The sequence below is a fragment of the Pantherophis guttatus genome, chromosome 14, assembly GCF_059756535.1.
Source record: "Pantherophis guttatus breed Tessera chromosome 14, ASM5975653v1, whole genome shotgun sequence".
NCBI lineage: Eukaryota > Metazoa > Chordata > Lepidosauria > Squamata > Colubridae > Pantherophis > Pantherophis guttatus.
In genome coordinates, this window is record NC_142076.1 from 21,763,762 (window position 1) to 21,775,600 (window position 11,839).

Consider the following 11,839-nt stretch of genomic DNA (forward strand, 5'->3'; position numbering starts at 1 on the left):
AACAGCCTCCAGATCCTTTGTTATTTTTGCTGTGCAGGCTGGACCCAGAGGCTCGCCCGCTAAGTGCTTTTTACGGAGTCAAAGGTGAAGGGCAAAACGCCAGACGTTCAGGCGGCACAATGGCCAGGGTGAAGGTTTGCTGGAGAGAGCAGGAAACGGCCAGCTGCACCTTCTGTGTTTTTTCGGTGGGCAGAATCGGATGTTTCCTTCCCAGGCTGAAGGGCGCCTTCAGAGCACAGGGCTGGCTGGGAGGAAAAATTAGGAGAGGTTGGGGCATTTGCTGAAGTGGGGAGGAAAGGGACGTTGCAGTGCCAACCCAGTTCAGCTCCTGCTTCTTCTAAGGACAGCCACACCTGCAGCATGGGGGGGACGGAGGGTGAGCTGCTGAGATAACTAAAGGGATGATAGTGTTTTAAACAGAGTATCGGCTTCATGGGATGCCTCTCATTTGCAAGCCTTCCTTGCACCCGCAGCTTTTGGGCTGACATGCCAGTTGTCTGCTGCGGCTCAAAGGAGTTTCCAATTCAGCCCGTGTGGTTTTGTTTAAGCTCACGAGAACATCCCAAAGCAATATTCCTTTGCTCTTGCAAAGGAGTAAATTCCGTTCCACGTCTCCGTAACCCTTCCCCCTGATTTTGTTGGACGGGAAAACCCTTTAGCTGGAATCTAGGAGGAGCTAAGCCTCCTGGAAGTTTAGCCAGGCTGCCCCCGTTGCTGGGTTCCCTCCTTCACCAGAGTCTTCAGCCAGGATTGATTTATGCCATAGGCCTGTGATGGCGAACCTATGGCACACGTGCCAGAGGTGGCACACAGAGCCCTCTCCGCCACTGCTCTTCTGGTTTCCGGCATGCAAATGTACACCAGCCAGTTGGTCTTCGTGGGTGCCAAAGCGCTGGAAAATGGCCTGAAAATGGCCCAAAAAATGCCCCCAAAACAGGCTGTTTTCTGGGGCATTTTTGGGTCTTTTTCAGACTGTTTTCTGGGCCATTTTCAGGTCATTTTTCGGACCGTTTTCCAGGTTGTTTTCTGGGCCTTTTCTGGGCTGTTTTAGGGCCATTTTTCAGCCCAAAAACAGCCTGAAAACGGCCCGGAAAAATGGCCCAAAAATGGCGGGAAAACGGCCTGAAAAACAGACCAAAAATGGCCTGAAAATGCCCCCCAAAAAACGGCCTCAAAAAGGCCAAAAAACAGGCATATGCTCGCCGGCCAGCTGGTCTGGGTTTCCAATGTGCACACATGCACACGAATGCACTGCGTTCTGGTTCGGGCACTCGGTGCCGAAAAGGTTCGCCATCATTGCCCTGGGCATTGAAGTTCCCTTCCAGGCTTCCTTAGGCTGTGAATTCTGGTATCCATAAAGACAAAATGGCAGCTGTTCAGTGTTGGGACCAAACTATACATCTTGCTTGAGAGCTGGAGAGAAATAGAGCCAGGCTTATTCCGTGATTAGCGTGCTGGGCACGCACAGCCCTGATGCCCTCTTCTGCCTTTGCTAAACTTCCTCCCTGGTTCTCCCATGGGCAGGGGAAGCGTGAGCCTGTGTCAGTATGGGGAGATGGATTGTAACCAGCACACAACCGCGTTGTTGACTCTTTTGTGCCTATTTGGGGGAGAATGCAAAGCCGGAGTGGAGGAGAAACACACACACACAGATCTGCCTTCAACTCCGGCATTTGTTTATTTGTTTGTAAAGCAGAACCAATGACAAAGCCACAACAATTCAAGGTGAAAAGTTGGGCGGGGCGGAGAGAGAGAGAGGAGGAAAAAAAAATGCGTTGACTTTAATCCTCCAGTTTCTGCTTTTTCTCTCCGCAGATAACAAGGCCCAGCCATGCAGTCCTTTCGCGAAAGGTGTGGTTTCCATGGCAACCAGCAGAACTACCAGCCGACTTCTTCGCAAGATTCATCACGCCTGGAGAATTACAGGCATCAAAGCCCAGCCTGCGAACGTCAGAGGCTGGTGACAAAAGAGTATTACAGCCCCCAGCAGCCACCTCCTCCGCTGCCCCCATTGCCGTACCAAGCCTTTGGTGAAAACAGCGCCGTGGAGAAGTACCATCGGGGAAGCAATAAGCCGTTACGCGGCCAGCAGCTGCCCAGCAGGCCAGCTTCCTTCCCCAATTACCCCATCCAAGAGAATAGCCCCTACCCTTCCCGCTACGCCGGAGAGGACGGCCTGCAGGGGTGGGGGTCCCCACAGCAGCAGCAGCCTCCACAGCCTTTACCTGGTGGGGTGGCCAAGTACGAGGATAACCTGATGAAAAAGACGGCGACCCCGTCCAGTAGCAGGCAGTACCATGAACAGACGCCCCAGCTGCCCTTCCGAAGTCACTCCTTGCACCTCCAGCAGCAGCCGGGACCCCAGCCCTCTCCCCTGACGTACCCCAAGCTCCCCAGGCAGAAGATGCAAAACGAGGTATCCTCCTCGCTCTCCTTCTCGCAGGGGTCCCACTTTCCACAGCATTCCCAATCCTTCCCGGCTTCCTCCACGTACACGTCAGTCCAGAGCGGGGCCCAGACAGCTCATTCCTACAAAAGTTGCAACCCTCCCCCTGCCCCACCCACGCACGAAAGAGGTCTGGGCAGTGCCGCTAACTTGCCCGCCACACAACGGGTCCAGGGTTTACACAGCTACCAGCCCAATCGAATCAGCTATGAGCAGCAGCCACAACAGCCGCCGCCGCCGCCGCCTCCTCCTCCGCCGCCACCTCCACCCTCTTTGCAAGGTAGACACCATGCTCAGGAGGCGCTGCACTATCAAAACCTAGCAAAATACCAACATTATAACCAGCCAGGACAGAGTTACTGCCAAGCTGACGCTCCGGTGAGGACACCGGACCAGTATTACCAAACGTTTAGCCCTAGCTCGAGTCACTCCCCAGCTCGTTCTGTCGGGAGGTCCCCGTCGTATAGTTCAACGCCTTCTCCGTTGATGCCTAACTTAGAGAACTTCCAATACAGCCAGCAGTCGCTGACCTCTGGGACATTCCCAGCCAGCCTGGCTGACCATAGCCACTTCATGCCTTTGCTGAACCCGTCGCCAACCGACGGGGCGAGCTCCGACACCCAGCCTCCTGCCAACTGCAAGAACCTGTCGAAGGAGAAGATCCCCGAGAACCTCTTATCGGATCTGAGTCTCCAAAGCCTCACGGCCCTGACCTCTCAAGTGGAAAACATCTCCAACACTGTCCAGCAGCTTCTCCTTTCCAAGTCCACAGGGATGCCACAGAAGAAGGGGATCAAAAGCTCACCGAGGACCCCAGAGCAACTCAAAGGACAACACTGCAGCCCTGAGGGCAACAGTTATTCTGCAGAGCAAGCGGGGACTCCACACTCGGACCCCCTCAGCACCCCACAGTCAGTCCATGCTGAAACCCAAGACACCGATTACCTGAGCGGCTCTGAAGACCAGCTGGAGAGGGGCTTCATGTACTGTAGCCAAAGCCGTAGCCCAGCTCGGGTCAACAGCAATTCCAAACCCAAGCCCGAATCTGTGTCCACCTGCTCGGTGACGTCTCCGGATGACATGTCGACCAAATCCGACGATTCCTTCCAAAGCATCCACACCAGCCTGCCATTGGAGAGCTTTACAAAGTTTGTGGCTGGCGAAAGAGACTGCCCCCGGTTGCTCCTCAGTGCCCTTTCTCAAGAGGAGCTGGCCTCTGAAATTATTGGTCTGCAGGATGCTATCAACGAGAAAGCAGACAAAGGCTGGGCCAATTCTCCTGCTCCAAACAAAGACCCAGACAAATCGCCTTTCCACTTGGAGAACCACAGGACTTGCCTTGATTCTGTGGTCAAAAGCCCCTGGTCCAACCAGGGGGACTCCAACGCTCTTGCTGAACCCTTGAAGATAGACAAAGGACTGGGACGTAATAATGGGAAGAATTTCACTGAGGAGGTTTATGACACCTCCCAGGTTTCCTTCACAACAACCGAGACGAAGAATTCCCTAAAAACCACCAGCTCTGTGGGTTACAATGCCAAACCAAACATCTCGGTGGCCACCTCCAGTTCTGAGGCCCCTGGAAGTTTCAGCTGCTATTCCAATGCCACTTCCAATTCAGTGGGTTCCGAAAATGCCATGGAGAACTTTGAGTGGCCAGATGAGAACCTCAGCGACACCTGGAAAGAGCTTGGGTCAAGCCTCCAATCTTCAGATCTTTCCAAAAGTTTATTTTCTGGCAAACTGAGTGAGACTTCTGAGGAGAAAAAAAATGCCTCCTGCTTGAGTCTCTGTGGTCCTGAAGGGTCAAATGAAGGCGAGGGAATCACAAGCTTCAGTCAACAGCAGCAGGCCAGCAAAGGGGAGGGCTTAAATTACGACGAGGCCACAAGGACAGAGAGTGAACGATGGCTGGAGGACACTGCCAGGAACTCCTGTTCAGGAGAAGACTTCAGTGAACTCCCCATGATGTCTTCTCCAGACCTGAAAGAATCTGATTTGGAACCCGAAGAGTATTCCTCCTTGTGTGAATTAGCTGGCTCTGAGCAAAAGACTTTGACTTACGATGCCTTCACCCCTAAGCCTGCAGAGAATGCTCCAGTTCTTTCTCTCCAAGATACTCCAGGATCAGCAGAAGAAGCCACAAACACCATTGAAAAAGAGAACACCGCTCCTCCTTCTCATTTGTCTGATCCATCCGTTCTCCTTTTAGGACCAGCAGTTGGCACAGACACGAAAGTGAAAAGCTGGTTCGAAACTTCTCTGCATCACTTGAAGTCCAAGGAAGAGTCAGCAGCTGGTGAAAATGTCCCTCAAGATAAGACCGAGACGTCAACTACCTTGCTGTTGAAGAAACAAGTCCTACCAGATAAGTTGACCATAACCTCAGAACCCACCTCCAGAGGTAAAAGTCTTAGGAGTAAAAAGCTGCAATGTAGGCTGTCGGGTGGGGAAGAACCTATTCAGTCCATGTCAAATCCATGTTCAGGCATTCAAGCAGCTGGCCTGATGGCCAATACCTGCCCAGCTCCCAACAACTTGATTGAAATGCCAAGTAAGAACACCCATGGCCAGACTCCCAGGTTCCCCACGGAGGGCTTGCCGGCCAGAATGTGTACCCGTTCCTTTACTGCAATGACCGAGCCACGAATGCCAGACCCTCTGGAAGGTGCCAAAGCTTCAACTCCTCACGAGAAGTTGGCTGGCAAGAAGTCAATGTGCGTTTTGAAAGAGAGAGTGGCCTTCAAAGCGAGGAAGGCCAATGGGAAGACGTCACCAAAGCCCTGCAATCCGTCTCCTCCCCTGATCTCCAACTTGACCCAGAATGAAGACTCTGCTGTTCCCAAGGCCAAAGAAGCTGACACTGTAGAAACCGAGATGAAAGATCAACAATCCATGATTCTCCGTTCCCGGACCCGGACTCAGGAGGTCTTCTACACTAAGCGAAGGAGAGAGAAAAACATGGTGGAAGTGGACTTCAAAAATGCCAAACTGCCCAGGAAGGTGTTCCCCAACAACCTCCTGCAGGGGTCCTTCAAGATCAGCTCTGAGAAGGAGAGCAAGCTGGGCAAACAAATGAAAGCCAGGCCAGAAATGGTCGGCAAGATAGCCGAGAGGCCACTCCATGCCCTGAAAAGAAAGTCTGTTTTCCTGCCCCCGATTCCTGCTAAGAAACGGAACCTGATCCTACGAAGCAACAATCACAGCAGCAGCAGCAGTGGGAAGGAAGAGAAGCCAGACGCGTCTTCTGGCCTTTTTAAGAGGATGCCGTCCTCCAGGCGAACCAACGTGAAACCGTCTCCCAAGAACGCCTGTGAAGTGATGCTCAAGTCCCCCCAGGCAAAGGAAAACCCGGGGGTCTGCATCAAAATCACCTCGCGGGCTTCCTTCCAGGGCGCTATGAAGACCAAAGTGCTGCCCCCGAGGAAAGGAAGGGGCTTGAAGCTGGAAGCGATTGTGCAGAAGATCACCTCGCCCAACCTGAAAAAGTTTGCCTGCAGAACGGTGGCCACCGCCATCCCCGCCACGGTTCCTGCGGCCACTGCTGCTGCCGCCGCCCACAGTAATCCTCTCAGCCCTTCCCTTCCAGAGCGGGAACAGGCCTCAAAGCATACAAGCGGAACCCCAGCCGTGGGGGAAGCTCGGCCATTAAACCAGGCTTTGTCACAAAAGGCTCCCGCCGCTGCAGCAGCCGAGCAATTATGCAGAAACCCGAACAACAGATCCTTCAGAGGAAAACTAATGAACAGTAAGAAACTGTCCTCCAACTGCTTCAAGGGTGAGGCCTATTCATCTCCCGAGACGTTGCAGCTCAGCGGCGACAGCATGGCTGCGAGCACCGTCTGCCTGCTGCCCAAGAAGAGGAACAGAAAGGGGAAAGCTGCCTCCTTCCACGTGGCCAAAAATAGCTTGGAGAAGTGCCCTCACCTGAGCCCGGCTTTGTTCCTTGCTGCCCAAGAGAAACCCGGGGTGGTGGCCGTGGCTACGGCAGCTGGGAAAGGCGACGAGGGACAAAGGGAAGGGAAAAAACCCAAAGGAGAAGACAAAGGCTTGGGGAACACCGAGAGCGTGGAAGGGAGGTCCCCCCAGGCCCAGACCCGGGCCCAGAAGCAGCGAGCCCACCATGCCAACTACAACGGCTACACCAAGAGACAAAGGAAGCACCACAAGCGCCGGAAGGTCCAAAGCGTACCCTCACGGTGCAAAAACAAGACCCGGCGACGGCACCAGCAGCAGGCGCCTCTGCTGAGCCCCACGGAGCCCGAGATCCGGCTCAAGTACGTCTCCTGTAAGCGGCTGAGGGCAGACAGCCGGGCACCACCCTTCTCACCGTACATCCGGATGGAGAAGTGGGATGAATTCCTCACCACCTGCACAGTCATCAACTGCCCAGCCGAAGAGGCGAAACTCCACAATGAGCAGCAGCATCACACTTCTTCGTTTTCTTCTTTGTCTGCCCAAGCTGGGCTTTTGGGGACCACTTGTATGCGGCCTCCAGCCATCCTACCTCTGTCGTCCATGATGCACCTCGGGCCGGTGGTCTCCAAGGCCCTCAATACTGCCTGCTTGGTCTGCTGCTTGTGCCGCCAACCGGCCAATTACAAAGACCAGGGGGACCTCTGCGGGCCGTACTACCCCGAGGACTGCCTGCCGAAGAAGAAATCGAGACTGAAAGAGAAGGTCAAAGTGGAAGCCCTGGGGGAAGGACCTCCTCCCTCATCCTCGTTGGCAGAAAGGCTGCTCAAAGCAACAGATAATAATTGCGCAACTGGTACGCTGGGTGGAAAGACGCCAAGGTTGGACAGTGGTGCTGACTCAGCGAGACAAAGCGCTCTCCGTTCGAGTTCAAGGGGGCTGTTTAGGAAACTGCAAAGCTGTTACTGTTGCGATGAGAGGACAGAGGGAGAGGAGGCTACGGCGGGGGTGTCAGTAGCAGCGGTTGAGAAGCTTCGCAGGCACGAATGCGGCAAGGCTGAATCGCCCCTGCCGGACCCCGCTGGAGAGACGCAGGAGCATTGGGTTCACGAAGCCTGTGCTGTATGGACAGCTGGGGTGTACCTGGTGGCAGGGAAACTCTATGGACTGCAGGAGGCAATAAAGATGGCCGCGGATGTGGTAAGAGGAATACCCTGAGTGTAATTGTGGTGTCCCTGGGGACAGAAACAATGACAGGCTCACCTAGCGCTGATCAGAGCCAAGGAAGCTGCACAGCAAGAGGCGACAGGCTGCGGTGGGAGGGGAAGGAAGGCAGTGGGGTAGAGAAAACTGGAAGCTGCTCAGATCTGTATCTGCAGCAGCCTTTGGGGAATAGCCAAGGAATCCAGCCAAGTCTGCCTGATCCTAATGATCCCCACCCGGTTGCTTCTCGCTGGATCAACTCTAAAGGGTTTAGTTTCGCTACTTAATTGTTCAGTTGATGTTCTATCAGGTTTATTTTCTTGCTTGGGAAAGCAGCCACTCCCTATAAGAATCTAAGAAGAACACGATTGTATCCAAGTCCTGAGTTTGCAAACTTCAGACCAACTCAAGGTCTGAAGACTAACTAAGGAGAATATTCGTAGCTCAGGGTGTTCATGAGAGTTCCTTGGTGCTCTCTGAGCTTGGTTGTTTTTTGCAGATGTTTCATGACCCAACTAGGTAACACCATCAATGCTAGAAGGGAGTGGGGTTTGCAGGGAGGAGGAAGAAGAGGAGGGGGAAGGAGAAAGAGGAGAAGAAGGACTGAAATGTCCTTGTTGCTCTCTGAGCTTGGTTGTTTTCTTGCAGATGTGTCATTACCCGAGCTAGGTAAAATAATGCTTAGCACTGATCATGTTACCTAGTTTGGGTAATGACACATCTTCAAGAAAACAACCAAGCTCAGAGAGCACCAAGGACCTCTCAAACTCAAGACTTGGATATCACAAGGTGTTCTTCCGTTCTTACAGGGAGTATAACCACACAAGGATGCTTGGGCCTTCTGGCTTCCTACACAATTATGTTTGGCCAAAGAGGGGTCCCACACCTGTCAAAGGAACTCCATGGGTATGTGTGGAAGGAGGATGGCACCTCTCGAGTGGCTGGTGGCTTCCTGGAGGCTTTCAGATGGTGGCTAGAAGGCCATTTCTGGTTGGTGCCTCTTACACGCCCATCAGTGGAGCAGGAAGGCTGTGGGTCTTTGTCATTGATCATGTTGTGGTATACGATGCCTGTTCATGGAGGTTCCTTTCAGCAAGAGCTGGTGGTAGCTACTGTCCTGTGGATCTGATTATGCATCCCCCAAAGTGTAAGAACGAGAAGGATCTGCCCATTATGAGTTCTCCATCCAAATATCCACATTTTTCCAGCTGATCCCACTAAGTAGGCAAGACAAGGGATTTGAGGATCTCACACCGTCATGATATTGCAAGGCATGGCTGAGAAATAGAAGAAACCAGAGAGGGAATGTCGTAGCAGAGGTGGGAAGGATCCCAGGATCTTCTAGACTAGAGGAAGTAGATCATGTTTGGGTCTTTCTTGCTTGCCTTCTGGCCCTCCGCTGTCCAAGGTGGTAGATCATCTTCTCCCTCATGACTTCACTTGGCTGGTTTTATTCAGCCAGTGGCATCTTTTTTTGTAGAAAGCATCTCCCCAAAGTAAAGATTTTGCAGCCCCTTCTTCATCTGGGGCAGATTTCTTTCTCACCCACCGTCCTTTCATCCGTTTCCAGAGTATCCTTCAAAAACGTTCTACAGAGCCCCATCGTTGAGAAGCGGTCTCTGCAAGCCATGTTGCCCTTACGAAATTAGGAAAGACGTGTTAAGAGCATGGACAGCATCTGTTTCACATAGATGGTCTGGAAATTGGCATCTCATTTAGCCAAGGGGAGCTTGGAAAAATTCCCACCATTCTGCAAGAGAGGAAGAAAGAGGCGAAGCTTGAAATTTTGCCGAAGGCCATCCGTGCTGGGACACACCTGGATGTTAGGGCCCAAACTCAGGGACCTAAATCTCAGGTCTTTCTTGTGGGCAACCTGGCAGAGGGCTCACGTCCTCAGGGACCTCTGAGGCAGACTTTGAGGGCACCTTATGGAAAAAGATCTGCCAACTTGTCAAGCCCACCCTTGGCAGATCTTCCTCCGTAAGATGCCCACCCTTCCTGCTGACCCTGGCGAAGAGGGACTATTTATAGGCAGCAACTCAGCCCAGGATCTGAGCACCTCCAAAGGTCCATGATGAGTCCCTGCCTGAAACCTTGGCAAGCTGCAACCATGAGTGATCACAAACACCTACAGTACCAAGTCTCCCCCTTTCCAAAGTCCTAATGTCACTATTTTGAAGTGTCTACAGTACAGAAGACCAGGTTGTGTGTTGGAAATAAGTTACTATTAGTGATCACAGTTGAATAACAGAATCCCAGCCAGAGGTGTTGGGCTGCACTTCATGGAGGATGCTTCAAGCAGAATATGGACAGCTGTCAATCTGGGGGGTTTGGTTCCTTGCACGGAGCAAGATTTTATGCCGTAGAAAGTATCTTAGGAAATTCATAGCTTCATTCCTCCCTAGGACACAGTCCCCAGCAAGGCTTAAGACAGCTGGTTTACCACTTGGGTGTACAAGGGAACTGTAAGAGAACCGGCATTGCTTACACGTAATGCTGATGTTTCTTCTTTACTTTTATAAATAGTGCGAAACAGAGACACCACGTTCAGTGAGTTCCCATCAGAAAACTTTCTCAGATGTGTCAGAAATGAGCTGTACATGCCCAAGAGTGACCATTACGGCTAAGTTTTACTAAAGCGAGTTCTGCTAGAATTCCTTTGCAAATCTGTCAATTCCGCTAGATGGTTTGGCCAGCACAATGGACTCCAGTAAAGTGAAAATGGGGGTTCAATTATCCCAGGAGGGTGCAATAATTTATGTTTTCTGGCACAAGAGAAGGACAACAATCATGAATTCCAATTAGTTCAGGTAGATGGGAAGAACAGGAGGTGACCTTGGCCCAAACTCACTCTGGATGGAGTGGAGGTTCTTCTCGAAAAGCAACCTTGGGTAGAGTCAAGATCCATGTCACTAGAGCTCATGGAGTTTCTGTTTTCTTCCCCTCCCTGCCAATTGCAGAGGTGTTCTGGCTGTCAGCGAGTCGGGGCGACAATTGGCTGCCGTCACAAGGGGTGCACCCAGATATTCCACTACACATGTGCCATCGATGCAGGTAAGCGCCTTACAGGTTGGAGCAGTAGGTAAAGAATTGTGAATAATTCTCCCTTCAAGCAGGGGTGTCCTCGGGGTGTATATCGGGGTGAAATCCAGCAGGTTCTGACAGGTTCTGGAGAACCGGTAGCAGAAATTTTGAGCAGTTCGGAGAACCAGCAAATGCCATCTCTGGCTGGCCCCAGAGTAGGGTGGGAGTGGAGATTTTGCAGTATCCTTCCCCTGCCACGCCCACCAAGCACCACCAAAGTCCCACCTGTTTTTTTTATGTGTGCCACGTGTGCACCGAAAAAGCCAAGCAAGTTTCAGTCATGCTAAGGTTCTTTTCCAAAAAGCAACTGGAATTTCTTGGGTTTTTTTTTTTTCTTAAAAATTTTTCAGTTTGCATCCAAGAAGCTTCCTCGGTTCTTCCTCAGTTTTTCAGCTCAGAACTGAAGAAGCTTCTTGGATGAGAAGGGAAACATTTTCAAGGAAAAAACCAAGAAAGCCCACTTGCTTTTTGGAAAATCACCTTTGGGACAACCAGGACCTAGATGGTTGAGAATCTCCGTAGACAGCGAGGGCAGCTAGCATCTTGGTTTTTTGTTCTGCCCAGCTTTGCCTTCAAGGTAGACCAGGTGAGGAAACAAGATAACTACCTGGCTTCCAGAAATGCTATTTTATCGTTATGGGGCATCACAACAGAATCTTGAAAGGCTGCCAGATTTTGCCTTTGATCCTCCTTACACCAAATAGAAGCAAGGTGGAAAGATTTTGAGTTTCTTTCTCCTGCTCCTCCCCTCCTCGGACTGAGCTGTTTATTTCCCCTTAACGGCTCCTGCAGACGTTCCTCAAGGTTATCTCTCCATTCCTCTACAGGAACTGAGAACACCTCATTCTGAAGCCAGTTATTTGAAATCTGGGAAGGGAGGGAGAGAGAGAGAGAGAGGCACCCTGCATCACAGGGCAAAGAAGGAGGAAATTGGAAAAAAGACATGCAAGAGGGGGCTTCAAAAATTTTAGCAAGGGGTTGCTGGGTAGGTGTGGCCATGCTGGGCGTGGCCTAGTCGGCCTCCTGCACCACAGCCGGGGGGGATGTTTTTGGCCTCCCTAGGCTCCGGAGGCTTTTCTCCAGCCTCGATGAAAACGGCCTCCCCAGGCTCCAGAGGCCCTCTGGAGGCCAGAAAAGGACCCATTTCTGGCCTTCCCGAACTTCCAGTAGGCTCATTTTTCGTCTTCCCCA

At 52.0% G+C, this 11,839-nt stretch overlaps 1 protein-coding gene across 1 annotated transcript in view; it reads left to right on the plus strand.

The window, feature by feature from the left end:
• The window catches only part of RAI1 (retinoic acid induced 1), a 105,189-nt gene that overhangs the window by 88,771 nt on the left and 4,579 nt on the right, over positions 1-11,839 (plus strand). Inside the window, exons 3-4 of the mRNA XM_034441531.3 lie at positions 1,816-7,561; positions 10,525-10,618. Of these exons, the coding sequence (XP_034297422.2) occupies positions 1,832-7,561; positions 10,525-10,618 (5,824 nt within the window). The 5' untranslated portion in view covers positions 1,816-1,831. The remainder of the gene's footprint in view (positions 1-1,815; positions 7,562-10,524; positions 10,619-11,839) is intronic.